Source organism: Vipera ursinii (assembly GCF_947247035.1).
Source record: "Vipera ursinii genome assembly, chromosome: 13".
Taxonomy (NCBI): Eukaryota; Metazoa; Chordata; class Lepidosauria; order Squamata; family Viperidae; genus Vipera; species Vipera ursinii.
In genome coordinates this window covers 796,296-813,179 of record NC_139526.1, presented here as the reverse complement: position 1 = coordinate 813,179, position 16,884 = coordinate 796,296, and the positions used below count along the sequence as shown (strand labels likewise).

Here is a 16,884-nt window from a genome sequence, read left to right as displayed (position 1 = left end):
CTCTCTTTGGTCAGTTTCCAACCATTGTTTCTTGTCCTGCCCTCTGGTGCTTTGGAGAATACTTTGACTCCCTCTTCTTTGTGGCAACCCCTGAGATATTGAAACACTGTTATCATGTCCCCCCTCATCCTTCTCTTCATTAAACTAGACATATCCAATTCCAGCAACTGCTTTTTATATCTTTTAGCCTCCAGTCCCCTAATCATCTTTTTTTAAAAATCCCATTTATATCCCGCCCTTCTCCGAAGACTCAGGGCGGCTTACAATCTAAGAAGCACAAATCAATGTGCTTAGCAATAGCCTTCATTCTATGTATATGCCTGCTTATTAGGGCTTTCGCCCCCCCAAGCGGCATTTTTACAAAGTCAGCTTATTGCCCCCAACAATCTGGGTCCTCATTTTACCTACCTCAGAAGGATGGAAGGATCCTTGTTGCTATTTGTACTCTTTCTAGAGACTCAACATCTTTTTTACATCATGGTGACCAAAACTGGATGCAGTATTCCAAGTGTGGCCTTACCAAGGTCTTGTACAGTGGTATTAATACTTCACGTGATCTTGATTCTATCCCTCTGTTAATACAGCCTAGCACTGTGTTGGCTTTTTTGGCAACTGCAGCACACGGCTGGCTCATATTTAGGTGATTGTCCACTAGGATTCTGAGATCCCTCTCACAGTTACTACTGTTGAGCAAGGTATCACCTATACTGTACCTGTGCATTTAGTTTTTCCTGCCTAAATGTAGAACCTTACTTTTTTTCATCACTGAATTTCATATTGTTAGATAGCGCCCAATGTTCAAGTCTGTCTAGATCCTCCTGTATCTTAAGCCTATCTTCTGGAGTTTTGGCTATTCCTGCCAGTTTAGTGTCATCTGCAAATTAGATGAGTTCCCCATCTATCCCCTCGTCCAAATCGATGAAGATGTTGAAGGGCACTGGGGCCAGAACAGAGCCCTGGGGCACCCACTACACACTTCCTTCCATGTAGATGCAGTTCCATTGAGGACCACACGCTGAGTACGGCCGGTCAGCCAGCTACGAATCCATCTGGTGGTATTGTGTAGTGGGTTCTTGGCCGCATGGTCAGACAACAGACAATGGACCCAGCATGGCAGCTCTTTATTGGTAGCAGTATCAAAGAGGACAAAGGGGTTACCTGTACCCCCTTATATACTTGGCCAGGTGCACTGACAGCCAATCCCTTATTTGGGTTTTCACGCCGAGCACTACCAGCCAATTCAGATACAGTACAGCTGAGCTGCTGCTATATTTTATTATCCCCATACATAACACCCCTTCCCCCATAATAAAAAATAAACTATTTTTATTTTATCACAAGCTTCTTGGTCTTGCTTAGACACCTTACGTCCTTCCTTACGTCCTTACATAGTCCTCTAAATACGCTGGTGGCCGATGCGTCCTGGTTGATCTTCTCAAGGGTTGTTCTCCTCCTTGAGCAGACGCATCATGTGTTGAGTCCTGGCCCTGGGGCCTTGCAACCCCTTGCTGTTCCGGCCTGCAAAACCCCACAGGCAACATTACAGAGTCCGGAATGTCTTCTTCCTCCCCTAAACCCCGAGTTTGTGACTGGGAGGATTGGTCGCCCTGTGACCCTTCAGGAACCCTTTTCCTGATTTGGTCGATGTGTCTCCTGACCTGGCGACCCCCGTCCACCTCTACAATGTAAGACAGTGGCCCTTGTTGCAAGCCTTAGTTCATTTTGAGTCTTAGCTTTCCTCACTTCATCTTTGCAGGCTCGGGCTATTTGCTGACATTCTGCCTTAGTTGTGTGCCGCTCTTTCCACTTTTTATACTTGTCCTTTTTATCTTTCAATTTATCAGAGTGTTCTGGTTTCTCTTGAGAGCTGTCATTTTATTTCTTCATTGGCATTGTGCTAGACTCAGCTTTTATAATTTATAAATTTATAATTTATAATTTCACTTTTCAAAATTTCCCAAGCTTCTTGAATTGTTTTCCCCTTTAGGATTCTCATCCATGGAATCCTTCCCAAGCTCTCTCTAACTTTATTGAAACTAGCTCTTAAAGTCCAAGACTCTAGTCTGACTATGTTCTATTGCTTGTGCTTGCATAACATTGAATTCCAATATTGCATGATCACTCCTCCCCCCAAGGTTCCTGTGGCTTCAACACCTTTTATCATTTCATCTCTGTTAGTGAGAATTAAATCCAATATGGCTGATCCTCTAGTTCTCTTCTCTACTTTTTGGAAGACAAAGTTGTCTGCTAGGTTGGTCAGGAACGTGTTTGATCCTCCACTTGGTGCAGAGTTTGTCTCCCAGTTGATGTCAGGGTAATTAAAGTCCCCCATTACTATTGTGATGTATTTCCTACATACCTTAATTAACTGACTAGCAAAAAGTTCATCTATTTCCTCTTTTTGGTTGTGTGGCCTACAGTATACACCTACGGCAATGTCATTCCCCCCGCCTTTTATACTGACCCCCAAACATTCAAGTTTTCATCACTGTTGTGCTCTATTTCTGTAGAGATGTAGTTATTTCTTATATAGAAAGCTATTCCACCTCCTCTTTTATTTGCTCTGTTTCTTTTAAATAATTTAAATCCCTCTAGCTGTGTGTTCCATTGTGGGTTTCATCCCACCAAGTTTCCATATGGGCAACTATATCATATCTGCCCTCATTTACCTAAATTTCTAATTTGCTGCAGTGATTAAGGGGCTACATCAGAAAGCCGGAGACCAGGAGTTCTAGTCGTGGGCAGAGACTGCAGCTGCATAACATTAGGGCAGCCCTTCTTATCCAACCCACTTTTTACAGGGTTATTGTTGACAAGAAAACAGCAGGCAGGAACATATGTATGCCATCTTGAGTAATGTAGAAATAAAAAAAGCAGGAGAATAATGAAAATCATACTGATGAAGTAGCTGAGATAGGAGACTTGTATGTTCACAAAATAGTTAACTTAGCTAATAACCAAAAATCAACAATTGATCTCCAGCAGCCCAAAGGCATAACTGCAAACAATTACAATAGTTGGAAGGTGTTTTTTTAAACAGCTTCTTTCAAAAAACAGATCCAGGCGGGGCATGCAAGCTGGTAAGCACCAAAGAAAACATCTCCCCTATGAGAGCAGCCACGAAACCAACAATGTCATAGTTGCCTGTACCGTAGTAAGTTCACTTTTTTTCTAAGTGACTGGCAAGAAAGCTTTTCCCTGAAAAATAACAAATTATTTTGCCCGATCATTTTTGGGCCATAGATACATACACATGAACAATTTGAATCTCTGTTGCTGGACAGACATGGGCACATGGGATTTCTATAGCATTCTGTGACAAGATAAACCAAAGTATCAATAGAGCATTAAGATCCTTTGGTGCAGCATTATTCCACCCTCCTCAATCTGGACCTTTGCCCCAGTCAGCTCGAACATCTGGAGCTGCAACTTTACTCTTTGTAACTGAAGCAGTGCCGTCATCTGAAGGCCTCTGACACAAGAGCCCTACAGAAGCCAAAGACAACTGGGCAAGAAGGATGCTTGGAAGGAATCCCACTTAAGAACACAGTTGGCAGAGCAATTCAGATCTTTTGGGGTCATGCAACAAGTCTTGCTAAAATAGAGGTGTTGTGAACCCCGCTCCATCCTGATAACCTTTGCAATGGCCAGAGTCAGCTTGCAAAAGGGCCTAACAAAGAGGAGCTTCTTTTAAATGTGTTCATTTAAATGTGGTAAGTCATGGCAGGTAAGACAGGAAGCCAATATGGATTCCTAGGGAGGCAGAAGGGACAAAATACAGAATGGGAAGGGAGCTTGGAGATCTTCTAGTCCAATCTCCAACTCGAGCAGGGGATCCTCTATCATTCCAGACAAATGGCTGCCCAGTCTCTTCTTAAACCCTCCAGTGATGAAGCACCCACAACCTCTGAAGGCAAGCTGTACCACCGATTAAACGTTCTCACTGTCAGGAAATTTCTCTTTAGTTCTAGCTGGATCTCTCTTTGTTAAGCTTCCGTTTGTTAGTTCCTGTCCTGCCCTCCGGTGCTTTGGAGAATAAGTTGACCCCCCTCTTCTCTGTGACAGCCCCTCAACTGCTGGAGGGCTGTTATCCTATCTCCCCAAGTCTTTCTCTTGGTTAGAGTAGACCTTCCAAGTTTCTCAATTTTTCCTCACAAGAATTAGCCCCCAGACACCTAATCATCTTTGTTGCTCTTCTCTGCCCTTTTTCTAGGGTCTCAGCATCTTTTTTATAATGTGAACTGGATGCAGGATTGCAAGTGTGGCATCACCAGTGCAGTATAGAGTGGTACTACAGTGAACAATGGAAGATTGTCCCCAAAGCCTTCTGCATCTTCAATGTTGTTGTTGTTAGCTGCGAAGTCGTGTCCGACCCATCGCGACCCTATGGACAACATTCCTCCAGGCCTTCCTGTCCTCTACCATCTTCTGGAGTCCATTTAAGCTCACGCCTACTGCTTCAGTGACTCCATCCAGCCACCTCATTCTCTGTCGTCCCCTTCTTCTATTGCCCTCGATCTTCCCCAGCATTAGGCTCTTCTCCAGGGAGTCCTTCCTTCTCATTAGGTGGCCAAAGTACTTGAGTTTTAGCTTCAGGATCTGGCCTTCTAAAGAGCAGTCAGGATTGATCTCCTCTAGGACTGACCGGTTTGATCGCCTTGCAGTCCAAGGGACTCGCAGGAGTCTTCTCCAGCACCACAGTTCAAAGGCCTCAATTCTTTGGCGCTCAGCCTTTCTTATGGTCCAACTTTCACTACCATACATTGCAACTGGAAAGACCATAGCCTTGACTATACGCACTTTTGTTGACAGGGTGATGTCTCTGCTTTTTAGTGTGCTGTCTAGATTTGCCATGGCTTTCCTCCCCAGGAGCAAGCGTCTTTTAATTTCATGGCTACAGTCCCCATCTGCAGTGATCTTGGAGCCCAGGAAAATAAAATCTGTCACTACCTCCATTTCTTCCCCATCTATTTGCCAGGAATTGAGAGGGCCAGATGCCATGATCTTGGTTTTCTTAATGTTAAGTTTCAACCCAAGTTTTGCACTCTCCTTCTTCACCTGCAACAAGAGGCTCTTTAGTTCTTCTTCACTTTCTGCCATTAGAGTGGTATCATCTGCGTATCTTAGGTTGTTGATATTTCTTCCGGCAATCTTAATTCCAACTTTTGATTCATCTAGCCCTGCCTTTCTCATGATGTGCTCTGCATATAAGTTAAATAGGCAGGGCGACAGTATACAGCCTTGCCGGACTCCTTTCCCAATTTTGAACCAATCAGTGGTTCCGTGTCCAGTTCTCACTGTTGCTTCTTGACCCGCATATAGGTTTCTCAAGAGCCCAATAAGATGGTCTGGTACTCCCATCTCTTTAAGAACTTGCCACAGTTTGTTATGATCCACACAATCAAAGGCTTTAGCATAGTCAATGAAGCAGAAGTAGATGTTTTTCTGGAACTCCCTAGCTTTCTCCATGATCCAGCGTATGTTGGCTATTTGATCTCTAGTTCCTCTGCCTCTTCGAAATCCTGCCTGCACTTCTGGTAGTTCTCGATCCACATACTGCTGAAGTCTAGCTTGTAGGATTTTAAGCATGACTTTACTAGCATGAGAAATGAGTGCAATGGTGCGATAGTTTGAACATTCTTTGGCACTGCCTTTCTTAGGAATTGGAATGTAAACTGATCTTTTCCAATCCTGTGGCCACTGTTGAGTTTTCCAAATTTGCTGGCAAATTGAGTGTAGCACTTTTACTGCATTGTCTTTTAAGATTTTGAATAGCTCAGCTGGAATACTGTCACCTCCACTAGCTTTGTTGTTGCTCAGCTTTTCTAAGGCCCACTTCACTTCACATTCTAGGATGTCTGGCTCGAGGTCAGTGACCACCTCATTGTGATTATCAGGGACGTTAAGCTCATTCTTGTATAGTTCTTCTGTGTAATTTTGCCACCTCTTCTTAATCTCTTCTGCCTCTGTTAGGTCCCTGCCATTTTGGTCCTTTATCATGCCCATTTTTGCATTAAACGTTCCCTTCATTTCTCCAATTTTCTTGAAAAGATCTCTGGTCCTCCCTATTCTATTGTTTTCTTCTATTTCTTTGCACTGTTCATTTAAGAAGGCATTCTTATCTCTTCTAGCTATTCTCTGGAATTCTGCATTCAATTGGGTGTATCTTTCTTTTTCTCCCTTGCCTTTCGCTTCCCTCCTTTCCTCAGCTATTTGCAAAGCTTCCTCAGACAGCCATTTTGCTTTCTTGCATTTCTTTTTCTTTGGGATGGTTTTGGTTGCTACCTGTTGTACAATGTCACGAACCTCTGTCCATAGTTCTTCAGGCACTCTGTCTATCAGATCTAATTCCTTAAATCTATTTGTCACCTCTACTGTATATTCAACAGGGATATGATTTAATTCATACCTGACTGGCCTAGTGCTTTTCCCTACTTTCTTCAGTTTAAGCCTAAACTTTGCAAGGAGAAGCTCATGGTCTGAGCCACAGTCAGCTCCTGGTCTTGTTTTTACTGACTGTATAGAGCTTCTCCATCTTTGGCTGCAGAGCATATAGTCAATCTGATTTCTGTGTTGACCATCTGGTGATGTCCATGTGTAGAGCCGTCTCTTGGGTTGTTGGAAAAGAGTGTTTGCTATGACCATCGTATTCTCTTGACAGAATTCTATCAGCCTGTGCCCTGCTTCATTTTGCACTCCAAGGCCAAACTTGCCTGTTATTCCAGTTATCTTTTGGCTTCCTACTTTAGCATTCCAATCCCCCATGATGATAAGAACATCATTTTTTGGTGTTAGTTCTATAAGGTGCTGTAGTGCTTCATAGAACTGGTCAATTTCATCCTCTTCAGCACTGGTGGTTGGGGCATAGACTTGGACTACTGTGATATTGAATGGTTTGCCTTGGATTCGAACTGAGATCATTCTGTCATTTTGAGGATTGTATCCCAGTATTGCTTTTCCTACTCTTTTATTGACTATGAAGGCTACTCCATTTCTTCTGAAGGATTCTTGCCCACAGTAGTATACCTGATGGTCATCTGAATTAAATTCACCCATTCCTGTCCATTTTAGTTCGCTGATACCTAAGATGTCAATGTTCAGTCTTGTCATCTCTTGTTTGACCACGTCCAGTTTTCCTTGATTCATGGATCTTACATTCCAGGTTCCTATGGAGAAAAAATCTTTACAGCATCGGACTTTCCTTTCACCACCAGACACATCCACAGCTGAGCGTCCTTTCGGCTTTGGCCCAGTCGCTTCATTCTTTCTGGCGCTACTAGTACTAGCCCTCTGCTCTTCCCCAGTAGCATATTGGCATCTTCAATATGTCTGCATAAATCTGTGACGACCTCTAGCCGCTGCTTGGTTTGAAAGTACAAAGTTCAAGCCAGAGAGGAGACGGGGCCCACCTGCCCTGGTGAACTGGCATCTGATGTTCTTTTAGGGAAGAACACACGCAGAGATATCAGCTGCCCCGAGTTCGGCTCCTGCTCTCAATGTCTTCTCAAACCAGATATAAGCAGTGGGGGGCCCTGGATACAACGGGGCCAACAGACGGCTACTCATGACTACTGACGCCTATCAACCTCACAGACCTTCCTAATTTTCAAAAAGGTTTTGTAATCCAAGAAGAATAAAAGCCCTGGGTTTCTTTGAAAAAAAGCAGAGAGAATCAGGAAAGAAAGGGGAGAACTCGGAAGGGTTCAACCTGCCTTGGACTTTGCTATTACCCAGGCAGCTTTCAGAACTCATCAAGCACGTCGGAAAGCCAGTCTGATCTTTTCTGAGGACCTTCCGTCTCTGGAGCTCCTTGGGCAGAAATGGATTCCTTTACTTATCTAGGCTCACTGTGTGGGGCTGACGGGCCGCTGGACGCAAAGACCATTCCAGTTCTAAAGGAGCCCTCCCAGAAGGGGGGCTCAGCTCGACCAAGCAGCTACTGGAGCTAAAGCACCCTCGGAAGAGGACGACCACCTCCTGAGCGGAGGGTGGCCCAGTCGCTCTCCACAGCAGCCCAAGGTGAGCGATTGGGGAGGGGGGGGAAGGGCTGATCTGCTGGACTGCAGCCAGGGGGGAAGAGGCAACACCCGGAGGGAAGGGCTTCCGTTTGGCCTGCAGGCGTTTCACAGGGGTCCCTGAAAGAGAGAGGGGAAACCCGCCTCTGAAGACCAGAAGAAAAGAGGCTAGTTGGACAAACAAAACTCTTTCCAGACATTTTGGAAACACACGCTCTATATGCAGAGAGGGGCAAGTTGCATGGCTGTTGAAAAGGGGAGGGTTCCCCATAAACACCCCACCACAACCCCATATGAGGAGCTACCGCAGCCCTCTGGAACTCTCTCCGCTTGAGGCAGTGCAGTTCCTGGGTCCTTTTCGATTATGGGCAAGGTGAGAGTCTTCTCTCAGAAATCAAACAAGCTCTTCCATTATTCCAGGTTGGGCAATCTAGAGGATGCTGTCATTGGGTTAGCAATTCTGGGGACAAAGAGGCCGAATTGTCTTTTCAGACACACAACAGCTACTTTTACATTAAGCTATGATGTAATAGATTATGTAGATATTGTCACAGACATTATGGCATATTGTATTCTGCAAACTCAATTATGATTTATTTAATAAACCATGGTTAAACGAAGCATGGGTAAGCACAGGTCACACTCTTCATCTTGCCTGTCCTACCGTTGCTTCTATTTCAGATTTATCTGATCCAGGCAACCTCCAAATGGGTGGACTTCACCTCCCAGACTTCTCGTACCCCATGAACATTGCTGAGAATTCTGGGAATTGAGGTCCACGCATCTAGAGGTTTGCAAGGTTGCAAATCATGCTCAAAATCATGCCCTCCCCCCAAAACCTCTTCTGGATTCGGGCTAGAAATGTATTCTTTCATCCCGCCAATAACCTTTTGCCACTCCTTGGCATCATCTCTACATCTGGCAGGAAACATCAGCACAGCAACATAACTGAAAAGTGGGGGATTTGCCTCCAAAGTCCCAACTCCCCCGCCTTTGAAGTCTCGAGCAAAATGCCTCCGCCTGAGCAAGGCCCCGCCCACCCTGCTTCTGCTGAGAATCTGCCGCCTCTTCTTCGGTCCAGAAAGCCACGGCACCTCACACCCGTGTCCCCGGGAACAAAAGCATGCCCGGACCAGCCCATCCTGGTTTAATCTCCTTCCGATCTCCTGTTCCTTTCCACTTACTTTGTGTTTCACTAAAAATACCACTGCAGAGGAAACTCTGCTCTGGGGTGGATCCCTTCCTTCTCAGGAGGGGTTTCCTGCCAACACCCCAGTTCAAAGACATGCAGGCGACCCAAGTTCCCAGGCCCGACCGGAGAAAACAGGGGAAGGGGCAGAGAAGGACGCTCTGAAGTAACGCAGAGAGTATGGAGGGCGTGTACACCCCAGGGCCTGACCTTTGCAAATCGTGGTTTGTTGAGCCAGCTGTAGCATTCTGGTTCACCCAGCACCCTAGACCAGAACTACGGTTGCAATTCACATTAGACATTAAACTCATATCAAATCAGGGACATATATTTCGCCATGGAGGATGAACGTAAGTTAATGTTGTTTTAAAACAAGGGTTAGGACAAGTGTGATGTGTAAAGCAGGACACTACATAGTAGCTTGTTCTACAGAGCATGATCAAAATAATACACAGCTTAACCTGATGCATAAACTGTGGTTTGCAAATGCTAAATGGCTTACATTATATAGAATAGATTATCATGGCTTCTTCTATAAACTATAGTTAAAACAAACCACAATCTAGAAGGCTATATGAAGCATCAGATCATTGGGCCACCTAACTCCATTTATTTATTTGGGATTTTCAAATATAATCCCAATCATCCACTTTGCATGTCAAACCATAATTCTGTGATAAAGCTCCAAGAGCTCCCTTCCCATCCTCAGCAAAAGAGGAGCCAGGACAGTAATTCAAAGCTCACCCGTGATTGTCAAGGGCGGGGGGGGGGGCTTTAAAGGTAGAGTTCTCAGTGTCTTCCGGGAAGTATTCCATACTGTTGGGGTTGCTGTACAGAAGCTTCTGTTCTGCATTCCTCTAACTTCTTGTGGAGGTGGGACCTTAAGCAGACCCATCTAGACATCTAGGCAGTTGGGCAAGGCCCCATGCCGTGTAGGCTTTATAGGGGATAACTAGGACCCTGAACTTGGCCAGGGAGTCTACAGGCATCCAGCAGGTGCAATTCTACACCAGCGGCTTTCCCCAGCTAGTTCATGTCTTGCTACATTCTGTCCTAATGAAGCTTCCAAGTTACCTTCAAAGGCAGCCCTAAGTGGAATGCATGGCAGTTGTCCACCTGCACAGTGATCAAGGGATGAGTTACTGTCGCCAAGGCCCACTGATCTCAGTAAGGCAAGTCTGTAATTAATGCATCTAGCAAAGCCATCACCACACCCACGCCCCAACATGGATGGCAGTGCATAATTAAGTAATATTAGCATTTGTTGGTGTTCTTTCCAAACCAATGGAGTTTTTTCCTAGAGGGAGATGTTCAATATTCAATGCAGATGTTCAGTGATATGGGGAGAGAACCGAGCCCCCCATTCTCCACACTGGAGCTACCACAGGTTCAATTGTGCTTCCCCCACAAATGCTAAGTGGAGCCTCCTCATCAGATGGGAGAAGAATCACTGCAAAACAGGGCCTCCTACTCCAACTTCTGCAGGCTGCCCTGAAGATACCACAGTCCACAGTTTCTGAGAGGATCTAGGACAGGGGTGTCAAACTGCCGGCCCACAGGCCGGATGCGTCATCTGGAAGCCACGCCCATCCCATTGCCGGCAATGGCAAAACCATCCCGATACATTGAAAGACATCATGTGACATCACGAGTTTGACATGTCTGATCTAGGAGGACCAGGAGGATGACTTCCTCCAAAAAAGACAAGCGATGCCATTTCCATCCTGAGACCATGCCTGAATCAGATTTGGATGATCTGCTTCTTCCAAGACCTTCGGCAGCTAAAAACAGAAGGTTGGAGAAAGGCAGAGGTTCTCCAAGATGGCTGGATTGAGAGATGGGTTCTTGAGGGAGGCAGATGGCATCTCCCCCTCCCCCAGAGAAGCATGACCCACTTCCCAAGTCCAGCAGCATGCATCCTGCTTGGCCTTATGAAGGAACCAGGAGGGCAAGGATCTAGTATGAGTATTTTCTATTATTTTCAAGTATGATGCAGAATTCGGGCTTGAAAAACCATGGGGAGTCAAGCCTGACTGATCCTTGGGGGAAAGACCCCTAGAAAATGCCCAGGCTGGGGGCTACCCTGGGAATTCCAAAGAACATCCCTGCAAGCCACAGTGGGATGCCATGTCTCTCTTCTTTCTCCCACTGGGTTGAATCCCTAGGCTCGTGGGGGCGAACCTATGGCACACATGCCACAGGTGGCACGCAGAGCCTTCTCTGTGGGCACGCACGCCATCACCCCAGTCCTAGGCCTTCAGCTGAGTTTTATAAAACCTTTCCGCTTTAGGCCTCCATCGCCGTGTGCAAAAAAAAAAGTTTCAATCAATCAATCAATTTCAACTTTTTGCGGGGATAAAAAAGATCTCGCAAAGTTGGAATTGATGGATTGAACTTTTTAGTCCCACCCAGTCTGCCGTTTCCACCGCAGCCATGCCCACCCAATTTGCCACACCCACCCAATGGGTACCCAACGATACGTAAGTGGGTTTTGGGTTGCAGTTTGGGCACTTGGTCTCTAAAAAGTTCGCCATCACTGCCCTAGGCACAGAGAAAAGGGGAAAAGACAAACCAAAGATGCTCATAAACATTGTCTACAATGTGAAAACCACAATTCCATCCCCCCACCCAAAAGATAAATTGCATAAACCAATCTTTCCCACAAGGAAATCTGTAAGTCAACTGAAGAGATAATCACTTGCAGTTTAACCCAAAAGCTGGAGAAAGGCTTGCAATTCTTAAAGGAGCTCTGGTGAAAGCACCAGGAGACTTCGGCTGCAGAGCCTTTTCTGCGGCACATCCCTCAGGCTGGACCCAGCAACACTGGCAAAGCCTTTGGGGAAGGCAACTCATTCTTCAAATATGGTTTTCACTTTTAAAAAGAGAAGTTCTTTGCAGCCTCCCCCAAACCAAGCAAGGATGACACCCAAGTGCCCCTTTTGTATGCGAGCCATTGTGTTCTTCAGCTGACCCAGGGCAAACAAAGCAGTGCTGTTTCTACTGGATTGAGAAGAGGATCGCAAGGTGCCAGGCGGTCCGAGGCTCCAGCCAGGCTCCGGTGATTCACCCAGTGCCCAGCCTCCATTCATGCATCAGCTTTAACCATTGTTCCTTCATTCCCAGACATGTGACAAAGCTGGATTTCATATCCTTTAGTGCCACCAATCTCTTGGGGGACCCAAATTATCAAGGTAATTCTTTCCTTTTATCACATACTCTTGCATTTTAGCAGATAATCTGAGGCAAGCAGCAAGAACTCAGCTGGTAGCAGAGAGTTTATATCTTTTGGCAGGCATCTGCTGCTTGTCCATATTTTTGCAGCCCAGACCTGATAATAGTTTAGTTATAGTTTAGTTATAGTTTATTTGATTTATATACCGCCCTTCTCCTTGGTAGGACTCAGGGCGGTTCACAGGGCATACATAAGAAACACTATACAAAAATTAAAAAGAATTAAATCCATGCCCAATTAAAACAGAAGTACAGATTAAAAACAATTAAAAGCCCATAATCCCCCATCAGGCCAGACCAGCTAATTCGAACAGATGGGTCTTCAGGCCCCGACGGAAAATCAAAATACGACCTCTGATTCAGTTAATTTCAGAATCCCTTCTAGTCTGTTTCATTAGAAAATTACTTAACTTGATTGCATCTGCTTCTCTAAAATGCATAGACACCTAACAAGTAAAATGCTTGGACAGCAACATTTAGCTCTGCAGTGCATCAAAACCTCCGTTGCCTGAAAGTTGCATCCAAAAACATCTAGGGAAAGTATGGAGCAGCCTGCGCAGAGTAAGGGCCATCAGCTGATACGACACCTGCTTGGACCAGCCTTTATCGAAGGCTTTGCCAGCCTGACCGTCCTGACTGGGTGCAGCTCAATTCTCCCGAGCACAGCAGTGCGGACTGTGCTCCAAAGCTTAAAATGCGAAAGATAAACTGGAAAGCAGGCAGGCAGTTCCTATCCAGCTCTGAAATGACAGCATGCCTTCCTTCCATCTGTTTGATTGCCCCCTCCTCCCCATTACCGCAGAGGGATGAGACAAGCCAAAATGCTAATGCGCTTTGCATTGCTTTATATAGGTAAGGTACACACAACTGTACCGAGAGCATCATTTTGCAACAGCTGTTAGTTCAGAAATGACTATTTCCTCCTCCGCTCTTACAGCTGTTCCAGGACATTCTTTTCTCTAGTTTGTTTGTAGTTCACGAGACCAAGACTTGACTCCCCCCACCCAGCATCCTCCGTGCAACCTCCTTACTTTGTTCTGGAACATAAAACCCTGCTGGGTCTCCCTGCTCCCCCCCACCCTGCGTCCCCAGCAGACGTGATTTAAGCTTCCTAAAGCTGACCTGAGAGCGATTCCCTTTCGTTTTTCTAAGAGAAAAGCCAACCGAGAGAGGAAACGCATTTGCAAAGGAGTCGATGGGACATGCTGACATTCTTAGGACCGGTTTTAATCATGGTTTCTGGTTCGGGAATCACTGTGCTACAGCAGTGTACGTAACATGTATTTACAAATCCATGCTATGTTCACAGGCAGGCAGACAAACTGTCTCAAACATCTGCATAAAATATGGAGCTACAACTGAGCCTCTCTGTTAATTTGTCATTTTGCAGCATTAAAGGAAAACAAATCTTCAGGAAACCACCCACCAGGTTCATCCAAATGCAAATGAAACTGGCCGTGTCATTTCAGCAACCAAGATCAAACAGTGCAAAATTAGCATTCCAAACATTTTTTTAAAATCCCATTTATATCCCGCCCTTCTCCAAAGACTCAGGGCGGCTTACAATTTAAGCACAAACCAATGTGCTTAGCAATTTGTACACTAATGCTACTAAATGAATATATATTATCACCATTTAATGTCAATATGTAGTCCTCGACTTACAACTGGTTGTTTAAAGACAGTTCAGAGTTACAACAGCCTTGGAAAAAGTGATTCACAACTTGTTGTCGAAATTACGACTGTCACTCTGCCTTCATGATCAGCCAGCTCCCATTCCCTCCCCCCCACCGCTGCAGTCCTGCAGTCGCATGATCGCGATTTGTAACTTTTCCAGTCTGTTTCCACCCAGCAACATCAATTGGGGAAGCTGGATTCACTTAACAACTGCAAGATTCACTTAATAACCATGTGATTTGCTTAACAATCACTGAAAAAATGGCCATAACTTCAAGACGTTTGGTTATGTGATGGCTCATTTAACAACCATGTTACTTAGGGATCTCTCTCAATTGTGGTCATAAATCGAGCAGGGCTAAACTTCCTTAGTGCCTGGATGGGAGACCGCTGGAAAACCCAGAGCTCCAGGCCGGAGGCTGGGGAGGGCGGGAGGAAAGCGCTCCCGTGGGGCTATCAAGGCCAGCAGAGGGAGGTCCCCAGGGAGACCCAGGGAGCCTCCTCTTGATACCGGCCTGGCTCTCCGGAGGAAGGGGAGGAGGGCGAAGGCTCGGCTGCCTGTGATCCCCCACAGAGCCTGCCGCAGCAGCCACGGGCCGGGCCGGTGGAGCGGCAGATCGGCCTCTCCGGGCCTGGCTGTGCTTCTCTCATCGGCAGCTTCTCCTCCTTCCTGCCATTGGCCTTTTCTTGCCCTCTGCCGCCCTGAACCCCCACGCAAAACGGCCCTCCCCGCTGGGCTGGAAGCCTTCCCCTCCACCTGCTCTCCGTGGCAACTGCCCACGTTCCACGCGGAACTCCTTCCTTCCTTGCCCCCCCCCCCCGTGGCTTCCCCGCCCCTCCTCCAGCTCTCCTCCTCTGCACGAGGGAGGGGGGTGGCTTGAGTTCACCCTGGAAGGCAAAACACATCGACTCTGCATCCGTTGAGGCCCTGTTCAGAATGCCAGCTGTCCTAAACCCAGCCACAGAGTTTGCATACTGCAAAAAGTGCAGATCAGAGCAAACTCAGTCCTAATTATGAAACCAACATCCAGAAATGTTTGAAAAAAAATAGGTAACATTAGGTAAAACTGCCAGCAACATTTGTTATGTTTGGAGAAATGGGCTCACATGTCATTTGTAATGGAAACTTTAAAAAAAAAGATTTCTCAAATTCAACAAAGCAAACTTCATACATTCACAAAATTGACTTAACTCAGAAAAACTGAATTTGACAGATCTGGAGAAATGAGAAACTACCAGGAACAAAAACTGATATTTAGACCTTTCGCCAATGCCAGGTTCCGCCAATATCAGACGGCCAGCCCAGCAACGTGCAGGCTCAGCACTCTGAAAGGGGCTGCAGCCCAAATATCCATCCAGAGGAGAAGCAAGGCAACTTGAGAGGATGACCCCAAGGCTAGATCAGGCCAAGGAGGGCCAAATGGAAAAGACAGGCCTCTCCTGAAGGGCTCCCACGGCTGGCACTGCAGGGCCCTGGGCCTCACCCCCACTCCCGCTCAGCTCTGCAGACGGGGACAGAGATCTTTACCGCTGCACTTTCCCCCCATCTCTGGGCACAGCCATGCTTACCTTCCTCCCACTCTCCAAACCTAAAGTGTGCTTGTGCCTTTTCAGGCTCCTGCCGCTCAGCTCGGCTGCAGCCTTCCAGGAGTCTCCGTTGCTGGAATTGGGCCCTTTGCCTGCTGGTGCCTCAGGGTTTGCCACCATGACCGGCCAGCCCGCCTCCTCGGAGCAGGTCAGGCGGAGACTCCGGAAACGCTCGTCGGTCTCTTTGTCCACCACCAGCAACCGGGTCTCGGTTTCAATGGCTTTGATGCGCTGCACAACCTGGGGAAGGACAGGTGGGCGAGGGGAGAAGAAGGACGCATCAGCTAGACCCTCAAAAAGAAGGGAAGGTTGCTAAACAGGGAAAAAAATAATCTCCCGACAGCATTTATAGGAGAGCAGAAATACAATCACTTTCAGCTGGCATTAAAAAGGCAGGGGAGCAACTGCCCTGGTTTGTTCACTTATGTGATGAAAGGAAACTTCTCAGGGGAGGCCAGTTTGGCCCCGAGACACTTGAAAAGTTGGTTAAATCGATTGCAGTTGTTCACATTGCTCTAAATCTGAAGTTCTTAATTATCCTGGCTAGGGCCAGGAAGATCTTCCAACTGCCAAAATGTTTTCCAGGGTGCAAAGAGAGGATTCCATCAAGCAGCGGGGTATTTTCCTGGCGTTCAGGGCTTAAGACACCATCCCACAAAAGGACTTTCTTTGTTTTCCTTGAAGATGTTTCACTACTCATCCAAGAAGCTTCTTCCGTTCGGTTCCCTGAAAACCTATTTAGCCTTATAGGTAAGCGGCAGCCCCATCCATTCTGCCCTGTGGCCCCAGCCCCTGCAAGGACCCTGTCCACAGCCTGGCTTGGCATCATAAGTCTACTTCACACAACTCAGCATCTGGGGAGGGTGAAGAACAATTGTCTGGCACCACGTGAATCAGCCTCTGAACATCTCCATTTCTGCCTCGAAGAGGAAGTCCAGGACCCTGTGGAGGAGAAACCTGGACCCTCAAGTGGGCTGCTCTGCCAGAACAAGCCAGAGGCCCCTCAATGCAGCCCTGCCACCTGCCAGTGCTGCCATCCAGAGCTCAGCACCCGAGAACCGTCAGCTGCCTTTCAGCTGCATTTGCAGATGCTTTTAACGTACCTAGGACTGGTTCAAACCCTTGCAACACATTCCCACAAGCTGCGAAGGAAGTCTGGAGAGCCCCCACCCCCCATTGCAAGCA

The 16,884-nt window shown here is 46.6% G+C and overlaps 1 protein-coding gene across 4 annotated transcripts in view; it reads right to left on the bottom strand.

Annotated features, from left to right (window-relative positions):
- Positions 1–16,884, bottom strand: part of NHERF2 (NHERF family PDZ scaffold protein 2) — an 85,873-nt gene that overhangs the window by 63,122 nt on the left and 5,867 nt on the right. For all 4 annotated transcript variants that reach the window (XM_083372527.1, XM_083372530.1, XM_083372528.1 and 1 more), the window contains exon 2: positions 15,682–15,939. In XM_083372527.1, the coding sequence (XP_083228653.1) occupies positions 15,682–15,939 (258 nt within the window). The remainder of the gene's footprint in view (positions 1–15,681; positions 15,940–16,884) is intronic.